Source organism: Thunnus thynnus, chromosome 9 (assembly GCF_963924715.1).
Source record: "Thunnus thynnus chromosome 9, fThuThy2.1, whole genome shotgun sequence".
Taxonomy (NCBI): Eukaryota; Metazoa; Chordata; class Actinopteri; order Scombriformes; family Scombridae; genus Thunnus; species Thunnus thynnus.
Genome location: NC_089525.1, coordinates 12,765,062 through 12,789,616, shown reverse-complemented (window position 1 = coordinate 12,789,616; position 24,555 = coordinate 12,765,062). Strand labels below are relative to the sequence as shown.

The 24,555-nt window shown below is 40.7% G+C and overlaps 1 protein-coding gene across 2 annotated transcripts; it reads left to right on the top strand.

Moving 5' to 3' along the window:
- Positions 1-11,835: 11,835 nt before the first annotated feature.
- On the top strand, positions 11,836-24,399 carry eda (ectodysplasin A). Of its 2 annotated transcripts, none has more exons than XM_067598933.1 (8): positions 11,836-12,341; positions 18,996-19,095; positions 21,028-21,066; positions 21,393-21,563; positions 21,912-21,946; positions 22,078-22,129; positions 22,741-22,865; positions 23,178-24,399. In XM_067598933.1, the coding sequence occupies exons 1-8, from the start codon at positions 12,009-12,011 to the stop codon at positions 23,436-23,438; spliced, it is 1,116 nt and encodes a 371-aa protein (XP_067455034.1). In that variant the 5' UTR covers positions 11,836-12,008; the 3' UTR covers positions 23,439-24,399. The 2 variants fall into 2 exon arrangements, with proteins under 2 accessions (XP_067455034.1, XP_067455033.1); XM_067598932.1 differs by having other exon boundaries at positions 11,838-12,341; positions 22,741-22,871.
- The last annotated feature ends 156 nt before the right edge of the window (positions 24,400-24,555 follow it).

Sequence of the window (24,555 nt, the reverse complement as noted above, 5' to 3'; positions counted from 1 at the left end):
ACTTGCCGAGGAACTCTCAAAATTACACTTCACATTATGATTACAGTGTGCCACGTCTGCACTCTATCGGATCTGCTCTATGGTTGGCTGAGTCCTTTCCTAGTATCTATTCTAATAAGCAGCAGAGTTAATCGAGAGCATAGACCAACACAGCTTCCCCCTGGGAGCAGCCAGCCAGTGCTGCTGACTGTGGCGCTGACAGCCAGAGAGCATTAAGCACAGGGGTACTGCCGCCCAGTGCAGAGGCTCAGTGAACCATGACGGTGTCATTTCTTTTAATAGGGCTTCTTTCTTTCTCTTTCTCTCCCTTGTAGTCTGTTTCCTCCTCTCTCTCTCTCTCGTCTTCTGCCTTGGTTTCTTTCTCCTCTTTTGCACCGCCAACCGTGAACCTTACCCAGCCTCCCTGTTCCTCAAACACCCTTATTTCTAGCTCTCACTTCCTTTTCCTTCTTTAATCACGGACCTCGTCTGCCTATTTAAAATGCAAGACGTGGGGATGCAGTTGTTGCCGAGAACCCCAACGGCGTGTGGGGAACTCTAATTGGTTTGCTTAACCTTCAGAGCACAATGAGCAGGCTGTAATGAAGGCTCATGATTCATGGCCAGGTAATAAAGCTGAAGAGGGCCGTTTACTCAACAGCATACACACACACACATATCTTAAGACGCTCTGAGCAACACACAGCTGCATATGGGATTTAACACAACATCAGGAGTGTGTTGTCAGACAGGCGTATGGTCCCTAATAAAGCCTTAAGCTATTCTACTGAGAGACTATTGAAAAGCATTCCTTCTTGGCAAGTGATTTTGATCAAAAACATGTAACCAACATGGCAACCAGGTGCGGATAATTTAAATGCTGGATGCCAGCAGGGGAAATTATCAGGGTATGTGACAGCTGACAACATAATGTAAAGGTTTTCAGGTCAGCAGCTCTCCCTCTTAACACAAAGTCTCTGTACTTGTGACACACTAGAGTTTTTTTGTGGACAGCACACGCCCAGTAACTTTCACTCGCTGCAGCCCAAAGCCAAGATAAATTTCATGCAGTGTGTTCTGACAAAAGGCTCTCAGATGGGGCAACATCTAGATCTTGCATCCTGATAAGAAGACACTATATGAAAGCCAAGGGAAACTTGTTAGCACCACTGGGCAACACTTCTCAGTAAGCTGAATTAGCTTGTGTGTGTGTGTGTGTGTAGGTTGGTGTGCGTCTGCGTGTTTGTGCTTTGCATGTTTGATGAGGATTTTTAATGAACTGGCGGACTCCTGGTGGATATTGCTGCGTCAGGGTATAGTCTGCCTTTTAAGGGCTTCTGAATAAGTTATGATATTTGGAGAGATAATGAGATGGAGGGAAGGAGATAGAGGACGTAGAGGAGCTGAGATCATCAGCAGAAAAGTCTTAACACAAAGTGACAGTTGGAGGTTTGAGGCACTTTCCAAGGTCAAACTGAGATATTCAGGCCAAAAACTTCCACTCTTTTAAACACTTTCCAGCATTTAAACAAAGATATAACTTGAAAACTAGTCATGCTCACATTTCCTAAGTTAGGCAAGGGGGGGGGGGGGGGTACTGATAACTTCTTGACATTTCATTCACCTCAGTATCTCACTTTTTCAGCAGCCCATGTTTCTCCATCTAATATGAGCATATTTCGATCATACCTGACCTCTCAAAAAGATATCTTGCTTATATATCTTTTTTAAAGTCTGTAAAATATTAGAGGGATTGCAACAACTAGATATAATTTTTGACAAAAGTGCAGTCCAGTCAAAGCCATCAACTGTACGATGAGCTAATGACATTGCAACGCTATCTGACTGCTGTACTTCTCCTGAGTATCGAGGCTACATTTCAAATTTACTCTCCTTTCAGCCTGTGTTACCACAGACACACTGCAAATCAGAGGAGCACTGATCCTCTGACGCACAGATGCACTATGTCATATACGTGCAATGAATTATGGTCATTGTAGTTCACTAACAGGCTTCCAGGGCTTGGTAGCATTAAATCTTGATAGTTTGAAAACTGCATCACTGAGAACCTCTAGCTTCATGGCACCTGTAATAAATCCAAAACAAAGGTTTACTTATTGGATTTTTAATTTAGCCGGTAATACATCCTGTGGAGCCTACAGTCATCTATAAATAACCACTGCCTTGCCTAGCTCAGACTAGCTCAGATGTACAACTATCATACTCCTCCTTTCTATCTGTCAATGCCAGTAAAAAAAATGAGTGTAGAAGTAATGATGCCTAAACGGTTTGCTGGGAAAGATGTTTAAAGGTTGAATTCAGGTTGAATATCAGTAATTGGATATGTGTCTAAATTCAAACCACATATGACAGATGCCTGCGTCCAATCTGAAACAAGACTGAGCGTCAACAGCCAAACTAGTGGTTCTACTGGGCTGAATTTACGGTGGTAATTTTAGCTAAATGCTAAAGTCAGCATGCTAAGATGCACTCAATGACAATGCTAACATAATGTTTAATGTTTACAATCTTTGTGTATATGGTACACTTAGGGTATCTTAGTGTATTGTGTTAGCCTGCTAAAATTTTAAAATTAGCAACAAACTGGTACAGCTGATGCTAATGGAAATGTCAAAACCTTTGCAGGTATTTGGTCATAAACCAAAATAACTGTAACCTGACAATGGTGTTAAGAAAAGTCAAGAGATCCCCAAAGTTATTACAATTCATTCAAACGGAACATGAATGGCAATCCACCCAACAGTTCAGGAGACATTTCACTATAAAGAACAAATTTCAACCCTCGATCACGTGAGACGAATGATCAGAGGATCACCAAAGTCTGTAGGACCATGCATGTTTGTACCAAATTTTATGGCAATCCATCCAGTAGTTGTTGAGATATTTCAGTCTGGACCAAAGTGGTGGACTGACCAACAACACTGCCATCACTATAACCCTTGGCTAAAAATAAGATAACACATTTGTCTGGTGTTGATCCTTAAGGCTGTAAAATCTCATCAGTGTGAAATATGAGAAAAAATTGGAATTGCACATCGAAGTGGTACTGTAGCTGTAGCCTGCATGTCATGGTGACCCTGTGCGTCGGTATTCTGAACTATAGAACACAAAGGTAGTTGTAGTTGACCAGATCTTATGTACAGACCAATCAGTATGAGTGCTGGAGAGAAAACTAGCCCCAGATGTTGAGATGCAGGCTATGTGGTTATGTATTTTTGACCAAAATGCCACAGAGAACCTTGTAATACTATAATCAGATGTTATTGTAAGACCTGTGCGCACTTTTGTGATAACATAAATCACAACAGTATGTCAAGTTATATCCAGGCCTTGAACTTGCCTCTGTGTTGGAGATGTTTCTGTCTTAAAAGAGGCACTTTATTGGTTTTACACTCAGTCGATGGGATGACTTCACTGTGAATAAGCCACACAAACCTGTTAATAAAGGTTAATTTCCCTCCTCTTGATGACCAGCTCCTTTATTTCTGGGCCTTTAACCTCATGTTGGCCCACAATGCCATGCAGTCATGCTGATAGGATGTACCTTCTTCTTCACAGGATGTATTACTGCCAGTAAATCATCTATTCAGTGGCTGGTTGTTGAACCTCAGACTCCATTCTCGGAAATCACATTTCTTCCAAGTAACTATAAAAAGAAAGGATTTTTTTTTTACCCATTTTGAACATCATGGAGGAAATTGTGCATACAATTCCTTTTCAGATTTAGGATTTAGCCAACAAGCTGGCAGGCCAACAGTTTTGAAGTGTAACTTGATACTTAACAAAGTATTTTTTCATTAAAGAAGAATTCAAATTTCTTTAAAACTGAGTCTATCATAGTTGTATCCTTTGTTTCTCCTTATGTATTTATTTATTACTGACATCTGAGGATATGGCAGCACCAGTGGTGTCAGGCAATTAAACCAGCCAGGCAACTTGAACTAGACATGTTTTTTAAAAAAAATCCCCAATTCAACCTAATTATGCATTATTTGGAAGTGACTAAAATGCGCAAATTTTCAACTATAATTGTTCATTGTTTTGTAAAACTGCATGTGCACAAGTTAGTGCAGTAGATCAAATCTGATATCACTCATAGGTTGTCTTGTGCACTACGTTGTAAAGCTGAGCCGAGTCACATTCCACATATTTCAGAAATTAAGCTGTTATCATAACTGACTGCATTGATGTTCAAACCTATAAAAATATGATACATGTTGTAAAAACATGATGAAAATGTACTTTTATGTGATGTGGATGTGGTTTATAACCACTGCCAAATATTAACATAATATGAAAAACAATGCATCGTGCAGGCCTACACAGTCAGATTCCTGCATAGAAAATATCATGTTATCACTCATTGAGACCCTGAAATTTTGTTTTTTTGGCACAGACACTGGCAGGATATCTTCCCTATCCAAAGCAAGTAACATGAAAAAAAATTGGAAGCAAAACACAGGCCATAGAGTGCTTTGACCACAAAGAGTTGGACTGACCAGTGTTGGATCATTTCCCCCTCTGGTCCCCCTGGCAGCCTTTGGTATAAGGCATCACAGGTGAACCACATTTGTAGACCTGGGAGTGCTGTGTGTAGTTTACTGACATCACATTACATGATGTTTGGGTATCAGAGTGCACATTTTTCAAACAGTTGTCTCTCGCTGCCATTTAAAGTCACCAATGTGTGAAAGTGCCTGGTGCAGCAGCATTAATACCAGTCTTTGTGTTAAGAGTGTTTCTCAAAGAGAGAGTTAAAATAACAGAGAATTCATGCTTCAAGATGAATTAGTTCATTTTTGGGTGATTGAACTTGTGCCACTTCTGCCTGGGCAATTTGATATGTTGCTCTCATGGTGTGCTGCAAACAACTTCTTTGTAAGTTGTTTTCTCTCTGGTGAACACAACAGCAATTACTTTCAGTGGCTGGCCCTTCCACACCTCCCATTCACATTTTTTGAGCCTGTCCATACAGCTGTTTGGAGGAAGGGGGAGATTTTATTGTTTAACTACAGCCAGTGTGAGAGCTCAAGTCATTCATCTTGTAGAGTATAGGTGAACTCACCCCATGAGGAAAAAAATATGAACACTGACCCAAGTAAACGGATATTTTTCTTCCCAGCAATGACCGCACTGGGAAACGGGGATCTAAACTGAGAATAAGAGTGAGACAGAGGGAGACAAAGAAACAAAAAAAGATGTGTGACAAAGTGCACTGTTGGCGGTATATGAAATAGACTAAGGTCACTTGGTGTTGGGGAGGAAATGGAAAACTCTGGCATATGAGAGTGTTAGATTATCATGACATGATATTGTTGAGGACTCAGTGAAGTCGGATCAAGAGGGCGACGCTGCAGTCACCTGCAAAATATTCTGCTTATTCCAAACCAGGAGACAATATAAGCTAGTAAAACACAAAAGACAGAGAGAAATAAACAAAAAGAGAGAGAGGCTGAAGGCTAGATTGCCTCTGGGTTCACCTCAGGTGTGCCTCTTGATCATGCTGTTGGTCTGGCTTAGAGGTTTTGATATGGGTAGTGACTGTTTATTGAAGCTGGCAGAGGTTGTGCTCTCCGAGGTGGCAGCCTCACATGAGCCTCAAAAACAAGCAGCGTGGAAAACATCCAGGGATCAGAGAGGCCGTAAACCATCATCCTGGCACATATAAAGGCTCATATAAACATGCATCTCACTCATATTTCACATCTTTATTGGACTCAGCTTCATAGCACACCCAAGATATACAAGTGTCTACAAGAAGATAGTCTAAATGATCTCTCTGTCACTGTACCTGCTGTGGATTACTGAGCAATTTGATGCCTAAAAACCCAAAATGTAAACATTCCTCTGATGATGGAACTGGCAGCAAAGCATGAAAAATCTGAGTGGGATAATGGCTCAAAGTATTTTGATCCATATCTCTCTTGTGATTTTTTCCGGTGATTAAATTTAAACACAATAGAAAGAGCCAGAGAGAGCATTTCTTTTAAAAAAAATGTGATGATTTTATTTTTCAGTTAACATTGCTAACCACAACCGAACTTGTGTGAAAGCTATTCAATATACTTGAGTTGGCTCATATACTGATGAATATTTAAAGGATAAGGCAGGTGATAGTTTTTTATTGTACTTATTGTCTTTTGTCTTTTCATGGGATTTTTTGACCATAAGTACTGTAATGTATAATAATGCAAGCATTATCCTTTAAGTACTTCAATGATTTTATGAGTACAGTGTCAACAAACTATATACCACTTTAATTATTTGGTAAAATTTTAGGTTTTTGTGATTTCTATGCTAACAAATATTCTGTGGTCTATGGACTTCAGAGTAAAACATACATTTTAATTAGGGCCCAAGCACTTAGTGGTGGCCCTATTGTAATTATTTTTTATCCAAATGAATTGCATTTTTTAGTGGCTAAATGTGCTTCAAAACTCACAAAACTCACATCCATCAGAAGTGGTGAAAAATGATATGTTTTAAGGGTCTTGGACATGGGTGTGGCAAAATGGCTTGATAGCACCCCCCACAAAATTTCAAAGTTGAAGCCTCTGCATTAGGTTTCACCTTGATGTACCAAAGTTGGTAGTCACATGTATCGTGTCCAGACTTTTAAAAAAGCCTCTTGGCGCCATACCTGAAGTCCAACAGGAAGTTAGTCATTTTGAATTTACTGTGCAATTTTTGTGTGTGCAGTTTTTGCCATTTACAGACATTGTACTTTACTGAGCAACTTTCATAGGAATCAATGGGTCCTCGCCTCTGATGCTGTATCCAGCTCTCTTTATACATCCATGATCTGCACACATCTACATGTCAATATTGAGTCATAGTCATAGCACCACCTACTGACAACAGGAAGTCAGGCTTATTTGACACACTTCATCTGACTAACTTAGTGGACACAGGAAGTGACATTTAAGTCCTTCGTGCAACGCCCGATATTGATGACAATGCATATGCATGTCAGGCGACCTCCACCAAATGCATTGGACTGCATAATGTACATTTAGTGCATGTTTTCAAGCACCACATAGTGGACACAGGAAATGATAGTTATCTCCTACATGCAACGTCCAGTATTCATTAAAAATATATATCCATGTCAGTTGTCCTCTGTTACATGTATTGCTGCATCGCGTTGCTCCGCCATAACAGTACTTTGACACCAGTGCACACCGGCGTGCACAAAGGTGCAAGGGCCCAATCATCGCTACTTGCAGCTTTAATTAATCATGATATCAGCTAAGTATGAATAATGCATTCCTAAAAACAAAAACTTGTTAACATGTGATTAAATAATGCTCAATCGTTGGTTAATTAAGCATTAATAAGAGAACAGTGGTGTTAAGTGTTACTCTGGATTCTTTCCATATCCATTATGTAGTTTATAATCAGCAGGGTTGTATTCCTGTGAGGTGTCCTCAGCTCTTCATCATGTGTCATGTGAGCACTCTGTATGTCTCTCAGGTCCTGTACCTTAATAAATACAATTACAAAATCTTGTCTCTGCCATTGGTGCTGCAATGTAACAGACTATGTTACTCACAGAGGAGTAGTGCTGAGCTTGAGGCAAGGCAGAAAATTACAGCCTTTACAGCAAAACATCGCTGCTTAATGAATTACCTTAAACAATGGAAACTTGGCACAGGAAAAAAATTGCTCTTAGGGACAGAAACTTTAATTAAGTGTGCATAAACTTCAAGTAGCAAAACAAGGCTTAAATACGAAACTTTTGCAGTTTCACTTGTAATTTGCATTGATGATCTGTAGACTAGTAGTGACATATCACTGACTCTGGGCTTCCACCTTATCATCTTTACCAGTTTAGGAAGGAAGGCTACCCATTCAGAAAAAAAATGTATACTGTGACACAATATGATTAGCAATAATTTTACATTAACAATGGGTCAATGTGTAATGTTACGACTTTAGTGTTTTTGTTCATACTCACCACTCATCAGCATCATTTCCAGCTACATGCAGGAAGCTGTTTTCAGCTACAACTCTACAACTACAAGCTTTTACAACTACAAACAAAGCTGGTGACTATGGTGAACATAGTGGAGCATTTAGCAGCTAAAGAGCTAAATATTTCCCTCAGGAGTTGGTGGAGCCCAAAAACAGAGCTAAAGGAGGCTGTGAATATTGGACTTACATTTATCAGTCAGACACAAACATGACTCCAAATGAATGCTAATGTTGCTCCAAAGTTGTGTTCACTGCTTATTCTGCTGGCCCAAGTCGCAAAATAATCAAATAATACTGCTTTAAGCACAATTCTGAGGTACTTGAGTATGTACATTTTATGTTACTTTATTCTTCTGCTGCATTACATTTCAGAAGGAAATATTGTACTTTTATCTCACTATATTTATTTGACAGATATAGCTACTAAGTCATAAAATCACGAGTTCCATTTATGTGCATTGTTACAAGTCAAACTACCCAACAGTATATGAATCTGTTAAAATTAGCTCCACCCTGACCAACTACAACATGAAAAAACTGCTTACATGTTAATGAATTAGTAATAGTTGTCCTATAATATATAATTATAATAACATAACACTCTGAGAGGGGTCATTCTGCATAATCAGTACAGTTACTTTGGATACTACATTTGGTTGGTAATACTTCTGTTCTTTTATTAAAGTAACATTTTGAATACAGGAATTTTACTTATGATTTAGTATTTTTCCACTGTACCACTACTTTTACATAAGTATAGGATATGAGAAATTCTCCTCTGATGACGAGTAAATATCTCAGTTAAAACAGTTAATGAATACCCTTGTGGTTAAAATGCATACCATGTAACCACAACTTCACTGGCTCATTCCTGTTAGATGTCATACCCCTCTCTCTCACCTCATGGTTCCTGCTTGTATTTATATACATTCTCACTATCCAATAAAGCTTAAATGCCCCCAGAATAATATAAAACAAAAAAGTTAATGAGTAAGTGCAATTCCAAAATTGTATTGTTTACCGGTTCCCCTGAACATAGTTACCTTGAGAAAACAGACAAAGGCCACTTAACTAAGCCAATTCTGTGTGGAATAACAAAAAAAAATCAATTAAGTTTACCCAATGTGTTTCTATACTGAGTTCTGCAGAGCAACCAGCAAAAAGAAGGAAGCCAAGAGAAAAAGGTGGAGGCACAAAAGCCGCACAGTACAAAAAGAAAGGCAGAGAGAAATAGCACTCCAATCTTGATAAGGACTCTAAAGACAGACACCTACAATGAGAGTGAATTAATCATTGTTCAGGAAAATGGGAGACATGGTCCAATTTACAGGAGATTTATAGGTAGGAAATCAAATGCCACAGCATATCAATTAGCCAAGGTTACACCTGCACAATCCAATGTGCAGGTGAATTATACAATGACTTCTGTGGAGGTAATGTTCTGGATGGTGGAGGTAAAAAACAATTTGTTGTAATATGTAATGGTATCATTCTATTAGCTATCAATCACTTTAGTGCATATGTGATTCCTTATAATGGCAACTGGAAGTCGATTTTAATTTGTGCACTTTTATCAATCAAAGTGTAGAGGAGATGTCAAGATGGAAAGGAGAAATGAACGGATAGCACCTCCTTAGTTAAGTCCAAGCATCTTCCAACAGCTTGTTGAAACCCTGAGCCTCAGCCCACCACTCAACTCTCCATGGCAAAATCTAAGAGTGCCTATTCCTCCTGCAAAACTCTATCATCTGGCAGGGAAAGCCTCTAAATCTTGTTATAAGCTCAGAGAGGATAGAGTGGCACACCATTTATGAACGCTGCATTTAAGCCAGAGGGATGTTATAAGAATTATTCCTGCTCTTTTCTATGCCAAAAAATCACGACAAAACTGCATTTAATTGTCACAGGCTTTAAAGTTATATTTGTTGTCTGAAGTGAGGCAGCAGATAGTGGCATTGTGTTGAGTTTGACCTTTATCTCAGGGGTGTTTAACTTCCTTTTTCCACAATGCCAAATGATTCAAAAAAGAAACTTGATAGATTAAATAGCCTGAAGCAATTCCTCATATATATATATATATTTATACTAACCTAAAAACATGACAAATAGGAAATGTATGTGCCTAACTATTCCAGTCCTGAATTATCTGCTTCTCAAAGTCATTGTGGCTGCTGTTCGGATGAAAAGCGTAGCAAACATGCTTAGGCTGAGCCCTTACTCACAGGCTCTATGAGGGTTACTTTGAATGCCTTTCTCTCTTCGATTTCACTATCTTATACTGTAACAATAGAGAAATGACTTCCCGGGAGAGAAAAAGAGGGAGGATGGTTGAGATCAATAGTCCACAGAGAAACTATATAAAGCTATACATACAGAATATAAAAAAAACAAGATGTTATTTAAATATCTACCAAAATGAAGCTGTTTTATGTTTTAAGTTCAAGTTCAACAGGACAGTGGTATGCAGTGTTATTGATTTATGGCTTGGCAATGCTGCCCTTCAGTGGCAGCTGACTAGAATCACTTTTTTTTCTGCAGATGAGGAATGAAGGAGAAATAGACTGTGATACAGTAGCAGTCAGGACAGAATCAACCCCAAGAAATATAGTAATAGATTCTCATCTTCTTACAGTAATCAACTTCACACTGAAAACATTTCAGAATGATGAAATACCCCTTTTTTCTGATCTCCAAAAGTCATCTTTCTCAATTATTTTCCTCTACGATATCAAGTGAAAACCAGGAATTACTCAGTGTCTGTCAGTGTAAGCGCATATTATGAAAGAGTGTACCTTTCCGTAGGTCAAGTACACGCAAATGTCAGGTTTTGTCCCAAAGAAATAAAGACGGATGTTTTGTGACACTTGCCCGAAAACTAATCTTAGGCGGTGATCCATCAAGCCCCAAGTTTCAGCCGCGCTCAGTGCACTGGTTTCATCATCTCAAGGCTCAAGGACGGACTGATCCACAGGCTACCTCTGGTTCCTTGCTTCAGAGATCAAAGTGTCTGCATCTGAAAGGAACACAATGAAGGTTGGCTTTGGATGTTGAAAATTTAGAAACCACAGTGCCACATTCAATCTCGTTAAAGCATTGTCCTCAGCTAGCTTTCCTGGTAATGCAAATGTCAAACTATTCCCCAAGTCCCGCTGAGTTACACGTGTTTAGAGTATTTGATGGTGTTGTACACAGAGTGGTGCTGACCTCACCGTGACATTGACTTTCTTCCAGGCCGGCTATCATATCACTCAGGCTGACAAGGTCCAGATGCAATTAAACATAATTATATAATGTGTAGTCTGTATAAAAATATAATTTGCAATACTTTCCCACTCTTCCATGATATGATGTGAACCACTTGCTCCTTTTAAATAACAACAACTGTGTAATATTTACCAGACTTTTGAATCAATTCTTCACACGGGACCATCGCTCCATGCGCCACCCGCATAACAAAACAAAGTGCCCAAACAAAGTACACCAATGAAAAATTGCACTCCCAAAGCCTGAAACACATGCGTAAACAATATACTTTACATCAGTGACCACCCCCCTCCCTATTCACACTTGCAAAACAGAAAATAAATCACTGAAGAAGGTTATGAAATGTATTTTCCTGCCGCAAAGTGCTGAGTAATAATCACACAACACTGTGAACAACACACCGCCATAAAAACGGAATATTCTCACAACATCCTCTCCCATCATCACTCTCGTTCCCTCTCACACACACAGGCCTTGCAGCATCTCGGATCATCCATTAGGTGTCGCTCTATTACTGCACCTGGTCCATCCAACCCCCCAACCCCCCTTCCAACCTCTGGCCCGGATTGTCTGGCTCGTAATTGCCCCGGACCAATCACAGAAGAGGTAGGCGGGTCTCCATTGTTACTACAGATACTCCAAGAAGTTTGCGCCGACCTGCCGCTGCTTCACCTATGAGTCTCCACGTAAATGAATAGCCGCGGCCCGCGCGAGACAAACGAGCTGATTATGCCGAGATAAAGAGCATCTGACTCGCGCTCTGTCCGATAATGGCATGCGATGGTTCATCTGCGGAGGATTTCCCGGACAAAGTGATGCCCAGGGCAGCTCCCTGCACGTGCAACAAGAAGTGCAGGAGTAGGAGCAGCATTGTCTTCCTGGGATTATTCCTGCTGTCGCTGTCTCTGCACGCTGTCACCCTCGTCTGCTATTTGGATCTGCGGTCCGAAGTCAAAAGGGAAATTATCCACCAGAAGCGGGACTCCATGTTGACACTTGCGGGGAGTGACCTGGCTGACCCGGCGGCGGTGCTCTCGCCCGGCCACCAGCGACTGGACTCCGGCAGCAGCAGCAGCAGCAGCCGCGGCGGAGAGGGTCATGAGGTAACTTAAACACATCCAAAAAAAAGAAGAACAAAAGAAAGAAAAAAAAAAAGAAGTTGAAATACAGCAAACTAAAGAGAGCTTCTTCGAGGCGGCATTGTTTTCATTCCTCACACGGAGGCTGTTCGTGTTCATTCACCTCCGCTCAGTCCTCCTGTTCCCGTATCACGGTGTCAGGTTTTGTGTCTGCGCTCTGTCATGGCATGTTTCTGGGCAACTTATTTTACAGTAGCCTGTCACGACGTTTTGCCAGCTCAGTTTCCAGACAAATATGTTTTGAATTAGCGCTCCCGTGTGCGTGATTCCGCCTCTTGGACAAAGATGCACAAAGGTATAAGCTTTAAGTCTGTCACCTGGCCAAAGTCTCCTGTTCAGGTAAACACCATCCAAGGGAGGCATAATCAAGGAAGTTAAGAGAGAGAGAGAGAGACAGAGAGAGAGAGGGGTATGGTGTTAATTTGCTCTTCATAAAACAAGCTATTGAGGAAGAAAAAAAAAAACTCAGTTAACTCATTTATTTCAGAAATATTTTCCCTAATCAAACCACATTTACACCAATTTGTCTTGTTTCCAGAGAGCTCTCCCCTAAACAGGCAGAGGTTGATGCTCAAAACTTAGGCAGTGTGCCCAGCTGGATTCACAGACACAGGTCAGTCAATGTGCTGGAGCAGGTGGACGGAAAATTAACTGGATCACCAGCAGGTGCAAAGCCCAAGGGCTGATGTAAATTCATCAGGACTTAGATGGGGCAGTTGGTACTTGGAGCAGAGCCAGCCTCGTCTCACATGTGTTTTCTTTTCTGGCAGTGGGCTGATTGAATGTTCATTGTGTTGTCTGTGGCTTTGGCAACAGCAACCCCCCCCCCATCCCCACCCACACACTCACACTCACACACACACACACCACCACCACCACCACACACTCCCTAATTTCCCCAAAACAAAGAGACCAAGTGTCGGTCTCAAGGTTGCATTGCTTACTCAATTATCTCATATGTCACCAGTTGTGTAACCTTGTTTTACAGAGAAAATGATCCTCTGTGTGGGGCATCGACTGGACGTTTAGTTGTGAAGGACCGTCAATTTGAGAGGAATCCAAGTTATTTAGGATGGAGGCATTTGTTTTCTCTGTAGGAAACATTATCAGGATCCAGCAGGTCTGTTTCTATTACTGGTATTGGTGTTTGCACTGTAACATTTTGCTTTCACAAGTGGGAAGCTAAGCCTATTCATTTAGTCCTCTGTGTGTCCTTTGCTAAGCTTATTTTAGATAGTAGTGGTTTCCCTGGTTAAAGGCGAGTGAGATGGGCCTGGTATTCAATCCAGATGGTGACGCTTCATGAGGTGAAAGACTGTGGCCCAGCTGTAAATATTTAACAGCGCTGTGATGCTGTCCTTGCCAGATGTCTGCATTAAACAACTCTGATTACACATCCCACAGTTTACATAGTTGGAGAAACAGGAGGATGTGGCATTTGGATGCAGCGGCCGCACTTGTTAGCTTTCGAGACATTTCCTTTGAAGAATATCTTTTGTAGACCTAAAATTGTTTATTGGATTTTTCACACAAGTCTTCATCAAAGCCACCTCAGCGGCATTAGTGAAATTTGATGTGATGTGCAGGTATACAGACAAGTGTAACAGAATATGAAAGTGCACTTAGAGAACAACGGAAAGCAGAAACAATCAGGTACAGGAACAAACATACACCACATAGACATACATCAGACATAAAGCACGCAGGCTTCGTCATCGTATAGCACTAGTATGTCAATGTCAGTGGAAATGAAATGTGTAACCACTGGTCAGACGGACTTAGTACACATTGTGGTTGAGTTATAGTCTGAGAAAGACAAGTCGTGTGGCTTCTCATCATGTAAAAACAGCTTTGCACACCAAATTTAGTGCGTGTCAGATGGTGTTTGGTAGTTCTCAAACATATTGGTCTGTGTTGAACATAAATCATCCTCGGTGAAGAGCACTCTCTTCTTTAGCGGCTTGTGTTAAACAGAATTCAAAGAGAACTGTTGCTCGGTTGAGATCATGATATTAAGGAGGATGAAAGTTCCTCTAATTGGAAAAAAATGGAAAATGAACATCAGCTTCAAGCTGTAAATATCTAAACTTCTCCAAGTACTCACGGAATGAGTCAAAAGTGTTTGCATCTGTTTTAATGTTACGGTTTAAAAATGAAAACACTGTCTTGTGTTTATTCAGGCTGCAAATTTATTAGTTTAATAATTAATGTATTTTAATTTAGTGCAGTAATATCAGATTTTAACATTTGATCCAGTTTGGTGACATTTTAATACATTTTATTTTATTTATGTCTTGTTCTACTTCAGCCACCACCCACCACTTGGTTTACAGGCTTTCACTGAAAGAAAAAAAAAAACATTAGCAATTGGCTGAATTTATTCACACACACCTGATCTGAAGAATGTGATTACAGCTAAAACTCCCAGATAGGAATCTAGGCTATATAAGATGTAATACTACAAGTCTCTAATCAGTTTTCAGAATCTGTCTGTGAACAGCTCAGGGACTGCTTGTAACTGGGGTTGTGGAGTGATCTGAGGCAAAGCAGCGAATGCTGTCAAACTAAATTTGTCAAACAATATAACACAATTTGGGTCTATCTATATCTGTCAGAATGTCTATAAAAATTTCTTTAATTCGTTTCCTCAGATGAAAATACAAAAATAACAACAAGCGTGTTTTGTTGGCCGCACTTGAAAGGTTTACAGTCATTGTAACAGGTAAATGTACAAAGAAAGGAGCAGGAAAAACAGACACTTTTTGGTAACTTCATTTATTACGGGCATGCAGTTAAAAATTACATCCCACAGAACATCTCACACTTTCTCAGAACCATGTAGTTGCTTCTTAACGAGAGCAGATGATTTGGTCATTTATGATCTCGGCCAAGCGAACAAACAAGTCTTTCTCTCAACACTCACAGGCGGTATGCCCTTGAGCAAGGCAGTAAATCCCAGCTGTCCAGCAGATCTCCCCAGTTCCCAACAGTAAAAAAAAAAAAAAAAAAAAAAAAAGCCCCTCCCAGGTGTGTGTTGCTCTCTAGTCTGAGGTTAAATTGTGATGCAGGGCAACACTGAATAAGAGCAAGTGTCACTCTCAGTCAGTCTGACCTTTTGAATCACATGACCTCTGCAAGTAAAACATAATAAAAGTAATTCCACAGAATGTTTAATGGTGTTATCTCAGATAGCGTTTTATTCTTCAGCCTAACATTTTTCTTATAACCATTATATGAAATAATTTTCTCCTCTGATGTATGCCTTCAAAGTCTCACAAAGAACAGATGCTGAAACATCTGGAGTCTAGTTAACGGCTATTAAAAAAGTCAGTTTGATGGGACACAAAGTCCTCAGCAGCATGCATGCTCTGGGGCGCCAGGGTGGGCTGTCACCCACATTTACTTTAATTGTGACCAGTGCATGATTAGTTAAAACAGCAGTATCATATGTACAGATACAGCGAGCCTCCATATTGGGATTAATCAATATGGACAAGAGTGTCGTAAAAGTGCAAGGCAGAGGAGGTAAAAACATCAGAGATATGAGGCTGCAAACTTTTCCATAGAAGACTGAATTGCCTTGACAGACAGATGGCGTAGACGCCCAGTAAAGATTAAGTCCAGAGTCACAAACATCTACCATAATAATAAATTCTCAAGGCATTCACGGCTTTCAGCTTGAAATCACTTTGCCAGCAGTGTTGCAACAATCTGAAGTGTGCCTGGGTGCTGACAGGCAACATTTCCCTTAGGTTGAAGCTCCACAGCTTTTCTAGATGACAATCTATGGATGCTGTTATTAAATTACCCAAGTCACGGTTCAAAACACATGGCCTGTCAGAGATGTTGGCTGAGGTATGACCACTCCTTTTTCTGATATTTAAGAAGAAAACAACACGCTGTCATTCTTCCATCCAGGAGTGTGAATCACAGGAGTATTATGAACCTTCTCAACATGCCATTAAAGTGAGTACAGCAGTGACGGGCACCCAGTCGCTCTCTGTGTGCATCTGTTACCCTCCACCACCAGCCCTCAGTTTCACCTCCTCAACTTTGTAACCTCACATTTTCAAACGCAGTTTAGTGACTCATTTTCACTGCTAGTCGAAGATTTAGAGACGTCAGTACAACTGGATTTTGCTACATTTGTGGAGAAAAATGTCATCTTGGAAACCGCATTGAAGGCATCATGATGAAATATTAGAAAGTTGTTTTGTTTTTTTTCCACCACAATAAGCTCTAAATATTAAGATTGTCAGGGAATTTCAGTAGTATAAGGTCAGAAATTGGTGCAGATACAAGGCGTTTGTTATACTAAGTGTTAATAGGGCAGAAAGAGTCTTGTGATCACAAAATTACACATCCCCAGGGTGACTGAATTTTAGTCATATCCTCACAGAGCAACAGGGAATCGCGTCTTCTGCGCGCAACAGCACCCCCCACGCTTTGAAGATTTGAAAGCCCTCTAATTAATAGCATTTTTCCCCCTTGTGCTGAAAAAGAATGGTTTACTCAATAGTTGGCACTTGGCATACATACCAACACGCTGTCATCCTGATTTACTGTAACTCTGCGCGCCTTTGAAGGGTATGAAGGCTGTAAATGTTGTAATGAAGTGAAATGAAGCAAACAAGGATACAAAACCATTTCTCGTAGTCGTATAATGGAATAACTTTTTTTTTTTTTTTTTTTTTTTTTTTTTAAATTACTTTGTTGCCTTCATCTAAAACACCAGGCGCACCGGCTTGGTAGTAGCCTAGCAGATTGCTGCTTGTTTGTTTTTTGTCGTTCTGATTGGGCTTAATCTCGGGCCAGAAACTGGCTGTTGAATCATGTTTGGCTGTCAGAACAGACGAAAGTGTAACGCCATATGCTTGAATATACATCTAGAATCCTTTGAGAGGTAAAAGCCCCCTATATGCCAACAGCTGGAGAGGAGATGTGGAGACACCTGTGCGCCAAATGAACAGCAAACGTCGCTGCTCGCGGGAACATCTGGAGGTCTGTGTGTCGATAAACCATTCCAACACATTCTCCTCCATCGGGCTGGAATTCCCGTGCTTATAAGGTCAGACATGGTTGGCAGCTGGTCAGGGATGTAGACTTTAACTACTTTGAGCTTGCCCAACACAGCCGGCGGGGGGTGTTTGACATGATACAGCTCATCCCTCACCACAGGAGGGGGTTCCCACATCTGAGACGAGGTAAAGAAAAAAACTCAAAACATAACTTTTCTTGTCTGTCTTCTTATGGTCTTTCAGTGGCTCTGCTCGAAACCACACAAAGAGGCACTGGGAGTTCACGCTGCTTTTGAGGAGAAGGAGATTTCTCGCCATCGGGGGTTTAACAACTATGTTAACTCGAGCGTCACAGATGGAAACATGGAATATGTCATCTTGTGCCCAAGTGGGAGAGGCCCCCCGTCTAAAAAAAAAAAAAAAAAAAAAAAAAAGAGGTCAAAGTGTCTGTCAATAAGCTTGTCTGATTCATTCGCAGCCATAAGTCTAAATGATACATCATTATTTACTATCTTTTGATCCATGCTAAGGTGCTGCACGTGTCACTGCTCGGGGGAAGTCTGTTACACAAACTCCAAGCAGATGTCCAGCACAATACAAGTCGTCTGGTCGTTTGTCCTCAGCCTTCATGCCTCGCACTCTTACCATTATTTATGCTGACACTCCAAAGTGTGACCGAAAGTGATCTCGTATATTGCGAGGCTCGACGAAAAGAAAGGCTTTGGGTGGTCTAGTTGTGTTTTCCAGTGCTGGGTTTCTTTGTCTATCGCTTTTCTGGGAACCCTCCAAAGATGTGATCACAAACTGGCTGTTCTAACAGAATGTGACTTTGAACAATCCACGTTTTAACAGGAACTCCGAGCGCTTAGCACGAAAGGTTTTTCCTGTCAGAGCCGGTCACATCCAAATGTGCTACAGTCAGGTCAGCGCGTCCTACGGAGTTCACGGTGAATGTAGGTCATCCAGAACCAGTCACATAAGAACACAGGCGTGCGGTTTTGTCCCACCACATACTGGCCCATGGGAACACCCCACCACTGTAGCATAGCTTTTCCTGTTTTTAGGGATGAGCTCAGACCAGCTACATCAGATCCTCTTTCTTTTTTTTTTTTTTTTTTTTTTTTGGCTTATTCATGGTACCCCTGAATAGGGCTGGGACCAGGTGCCATATGAATGGGTATTCCTCTCAGATTAACCACAATTCATGTCCTCCTTTTGTATAAAAAGGTGAATTTTAGAGCAGCAGTGTCCAGGTGACTGTCTCAAACGGCAGAAACACAGACAAAAGTGACTTGGGTTACAGGATAGGTTACAGCCCCAATGGGACAGACAATGAGTTGGCTACAAATGAATGTGCTGGCTGACATCTCACATCTTTTCAAATGGCCCAAGTTATCTCTGTGCAAACATTATACCCCAAGAATAGAAAGTTTTGGTTTCGCTCTCAAAAACTTGTATCATTTATTCCTTTTCAGCTTGATTCAAAGAATTAATATAAGGTGGTCTTTAGGTGCTTTAATACTCACAGGAGAGTCTCTGTGGCTCTCTTGAATTTTGTGAATATTGGACACTCATTAAAATTTCTTTTGTGTTTCACCAGGAGAGGTTACTGCACAGAAATAGCGACTTCCATGCCACAGAGGACAACAGGGGCATAACTCAGCGATCGAAAAGGAGTCCCGGCAAGCAGCCAGAAACAGGTACGGGTTTACTACTTTTGAGTCTTTTCTCCTCACACTTTGATACAGAAGTCGTACGTTTTTCAAGTTCTCGCCTTTCATATTTTTCAGGCCTCAAACTCCAAATTCAATACTTTTATAATACTTAAAAAAAAGCACAAACATGTTTGTTCATTGCTCTCTGGTGCACCTGCGTCAGTGTGTTTTTCAGATATGTAATTGGCAACAGCCTGGTCAACTGTTGAGCAATGGTTTCTCTTACCCCGTGTTTGTTTGGAGGGGATTCGGTACAGTGTAAATAACAGGCTTATGGTGGGCTTAACGCTCTTAAATTTCGAAAACAGTTTGTTAATGGTTTCTCACTTTTTGTGGAATTGATTTTTTACTGCTTTGTGCTTACTTAACAAAGCAGCTCCACCGCATAATGTTGCTGAGTTTATAGAGCAAGAGATTAAATGGAATGGGATTGATTATTACTTGGACAGCAAACAAGGACAACAAGGAGTTTTGGAGGGTTTCACCAATTTGAAACAGACAGCGAAGCCCGTGTTGATTTCCCCCGTCTCGAAATAATACCAGGTCCCCGAAATATCTTTTTGTAGCTGTCAAGTAGGCAGATATAGACTCAAGAATCCAACTGTGTTATCGGTCAGGACTGAACCATCAGAAAATAAGACTTCAAACGAATCATTTCATAGAACATGCAGTTGTTTTAGTGAGCCAGGTGGCCATTTTTGAAGGAGGTTGTCGTCTTGAGACTTTGATGGCTTTCATTAATTCCACCAAATTGATTTATCATAATCAATAGCTCAACAGAAAACCATATGGCCAATATGTCTGAATTTGCTTTTGTAGTTTTTGTTTAGAATGTGAGCTATTCAAATAAAAAAGCGCAGCCTTTGAAGTTTCATGTCTGAGTGCAACAAGTGCAGCATGATCACAAGGCATTCCAATGTCTGTGGCGTGACACTGAATACTTGGGGGGAAGTTTAGTGATTGTGTTTAAATTAGAAGAAAAAACTCACCTTTGAGACTTTCTACATAAATCAGTAAAGTCCCGAGCCTCTAAACACTAATCATTCCCAGGTCTCTCCTCTGCTCTCAGCGCACAGACAAAGGCTTTTGTAATCTCAGCCTTAGATGTGTGTTTTTTGTGTGTGTGCATGTGTGTGTCCCGTGTTTGCACGTGTGTGCGTATGTGTGCGTTCTCGGCACTCCTAACGGGCACCAGATTCCAGATAGGGCTGCTCGTTAAGAGAAATCTATGCGGATGCATCCAGTCATTTAGCCAGAGGAGAAACACTGGCCATATGTTTGAGGGGGACTCAAACTGTGAGGTTTTAAGGTTAAATGGCCTTTGTAGTTGTAATGACATGGTAAACACAAGAGCAGCGAGACGGCTTTTTGAAAAGGATTCTTCAGCTGCACACGGAGCATACCCACACACACACACACACACACACACACACACACACACTTTAGTGCATTTTGTCTTTCAAGCACTGACATAGATGCCCTACCAACGTCAACGCACGCACGCACATACACATGGTTTTAAAGGGGGAGACACGCACACAGACACATGCAGACACGCACACACACTTGTACACACACTTTCATCTGCATTCTCCATCTGGGCTTAATTCAAAGAAAAGGATTTTGGCAGGATAAAGTATCTCTCTAATGATCTTCTCCAGTTCCACTGCCTGTGAATGCTTAAGGCACTTGTTCATACAGAGGAGGTGAAACCACACTTACAAATTACTACACTAGAAGATACCACAGACTGACATACCTCCACTGCATTGCTCAGTGCCGAACATCTGAATCTGTTATTTTAGCCTATTTAGGATACCTACACACAGTGATCTGGATACTCGAGATGTTATCTGAGATGATAATTGTTCAGGAGACCATTTTAAAGCTTAATCACACTGCTTTCATTTCTTTCAGAATCGACTGGAAAGGAAAAGAGGAAAGAGAAGAAAAAAGGTAATAAAAAAAAATTCTGCCTAAATTTCAGTTATGTCGGTCATTGACTAGACTGTTACCTGCTGACTACTTTCTGGAAGTATCAGTGAGCTGTCATCCAAAATCCAATAACTATATTCACTAAAAGTGAAGTCCAGTGAAGAATTCTCTCAAAGTCGGCCTCTTGCCTTCTCTAATATCAGGATTTACAGTCTGTACAGATTGTAAGGTCCCTTTAAAGCAAATTTGTGATTTTCGGCTATAAAAAATAAATTTGACTGTCAAAAGATTAACCTGCCTAGGTGTTTTTTTTCATTTGCCAACCATTTTGCTTTCTCTTTTCTCAGGGAAGAAAAGGTCTATACCGGGCCCCCCTGGTCCCCCTGGTCCCCCGGGTCCACAGGGGCCACCGGGCATCCCTGGAATCCCCGGTATTCCAGGAAACAATGCTGTGGGGCCTGCAGGACCCCCTGGACCTCCCGGGCCACAGGGACCTCCAGGCGCTCAGGGTCCAGCAGGTATAAAGCCTAAAATAGAAGTGACACGTTAACGCGCTGAGATAGCCAAAAGACTCAAGCCAGAGAAGTCGAAAACACCCACGAGTCGAGAGATTTGTTCTTAGATTACAGTGTTTGCCTGCATGCAGACATGTTCCCACACTGGAAGGGGGCTCAAGTTGTCAAAATGAATGAACTCATTGCCTTTACAGGGACAGTTTCTGATGCAGGATGTCAAACATTGTGTGCGATAGCAGTGATCTATCTGTAAGCTATGCCATTGTTTGTTTTGTTTTAATCATCATCCCTACTTTGTTCCTCAGCAGTGTCGAAGGCCAGAATTTTATCATGTCTCTCTTTTTGTTGCAGGAGTTCCCGACAAGACGAAAACAAAGGAATTCCAGGTAGAGTATGTCACCTATTAAAACATTTGAGATAAATTTTATCCCACACAAAACTCCTCGATGAAACAGCTGTTCTCCCATGTTTCTGTGTATCCAGATTAGTCACCAGACATCTTTTTTTTGTTTTTCAGCCCGCAGTGGTCCATTTGCAAGGGCAGGAAACAACCATCCAAGTGAGAGAAGGTGGGTCCTTCTGTCTGTGTTCACTTATAGTTTCACCACTTTCATGTGCAAAGCCAGTGTTTGACACGAGATAATGAATGTGCTCAATCCCTGTCAGTGCCCTCTCTGTCAAAGAGCTGCAACTGTATACCTGCTAAACCACAGAATTACACCAGAAAAAATATACACACTATGAAATTGTTGACATTCAGTTGAAGTGTTTGTAATTTTTCAAGATATTCTTGTCTTTATTTATTCAACTTAATAGAAAGTTAATGCAACCACATACAATCGATTGATGACCTATGATTGATGGTTAAGATGGCTAAATATTGCTACCAGTATTTACTATAATATCATGTAAGACCATAGTAACCCTTAAGTAAACTTATAGCTATTACAGGATTAGTATGCAGTTATAGGCTTATATTATGAATCAGACTCGTGTTAACTAAGGTCAGGAGCACGCAGGCGCATTCAGGTCATGCTGCATCACTTTGTCAATCTGAGTATAAGCATCATTAGCAGGTTTATTTCTGTGAACGCTGAGTTCTGGTTAAACACTGCCAAAGCTGTTTATGTTGACTGTTTGCCTCTTCTTTTTTTTTTTTTTTTTGTTGTGACATGTTTAGATCTGTCTGAAGGCATCCTTAGGAACTGGAAGATGGTGTCCATCCATCACCGTGTGTTTAAAATGCACTCTCGCTCTGGAGAGCTAGAGGTGCTGCTGGATGGTGTCTACTTCATATATAGTCAGGTAGAAGTGAGTACGGTCCTTGACGTAACTCTTAAAATTTACAGTTCAGAGTCAGAAGAACTGGCAGTTTCTCTGTAGTTAAGCTTAAAAAGCTGTTTGCTTTGCTTAACCGTGAATGTTTGAGTTATATTATATGACATATTTTCTTTCCCCGCTCCCTGTGGCTAAATGTGAACCTATAACTCAAACCCTTGTTGGCTACTCTGATATTCCAGCTGTTTCAGCTTTGAATGAGCTCTTAAATATTATGCAGACTTGTGTTGACTACCCCTCTCAGTCTTCTGTGAATTTTATATCTCCCCTCTCCACCAGGTGTACTACCTCAACTTCACCGACATTGCCAGCTACGAGGTGATGGTGGACTCCAACCCGTTCCTCCGCTGCACCTGCAGCATCGAGACGGGCCAGCGCAAGTTCAACACCTGCTACACGGCTGGGGTGAGCCTGCTCCGCGCCGGCCAGAGGATCTCCATACGCATAGTCTATGAGGACACACTCATCAGTATGACCAACCACACCACTTTCCTTGGAAGTGTCAGACTTGGAGAGGCTCCATCTGCTGGACAGAACTGATAACTACACAATCACCAGCCCTCTGCAAAAAAAAAAAAAAAAAAAAAAAAATTGAAACGTTGCTCACGACGGTCAAATCAGCCCAGAGTCATACTGTCTTTTCATCCTGCCTGATGTAGGAGCAATAAATTGGTTAGATCTGTGTTTAGAAGCAACCAGCCCAAGTCTTGCCCCATGAGACCCCGTCAAGAGGATACTTAAATCCTCCGGGTTAATAAAGTTGAGGAAGCCCCTGGGTGACTTTTGTTCACTTTCACAGCTCTTTATTAAAAAAAAAAAAAGACAATATGGACTGTTGCGCTTCTGCTGCCCTTGATTCTGTGCAAAGAGACTAACCTTGATGAGCCAAATGTCCTTTTACTCATCAAACAAATGTTTCTATTTATAGTCACCATTTTGTGTCAACACAGACAGCATCTCTCTTTATAACAAGGAAGGACACTGCGCTGACAGATACTTTATATTTACATATGTTTAAGTGCTGTTGAATGATAATCTTGTATCTCCAAACACACCAGCTATTCCAAATGTTTTATTTTCAGTTTTTAGACTTGGATTTTTTAATTAATTTAATTATATTAACAGTTATGGTTTAACAAGAAGGGGTTTAAAGCTCCATATGCCCCTGGGTTATAAGAAAATGATTAAAATATCATATAAAGGTTCAGTGCAAGTATAAAGGTATCTATGCAAAGTTGATTAAAATCCATTAAAACTGGAGTTATAAGGTATTCACAGAGCAACAGCACTATATATTTTGCGCACATTTGCACTACAGCATCCCTGCAGAATATCAGTGATATGTTTTGTTACAGTGCTATTGTTTAGTTACCGTATGAATGAATCCATGTGGAAAAATGAGAGTTGTTTATATGTCTCTGTACATATTGTATATAAAATGGGATATACTTTTGTAAATGGAGTTGATTGATGGATTAAAATGTTTCATTTTCTGTCTAAACGCATTTGTCTGTCTTTTGTGTTTGTGCAGCCGGTGGTATTGATTTAAAAGGTTAAAACTGCTCTTTCATATAGGACTCCGCTGGCACAAGTACTGACAAGAACAAATGATGTTCTTTGAGTGAGGCCTTTGTCTTTATTAAAATGTGGCTTTTTC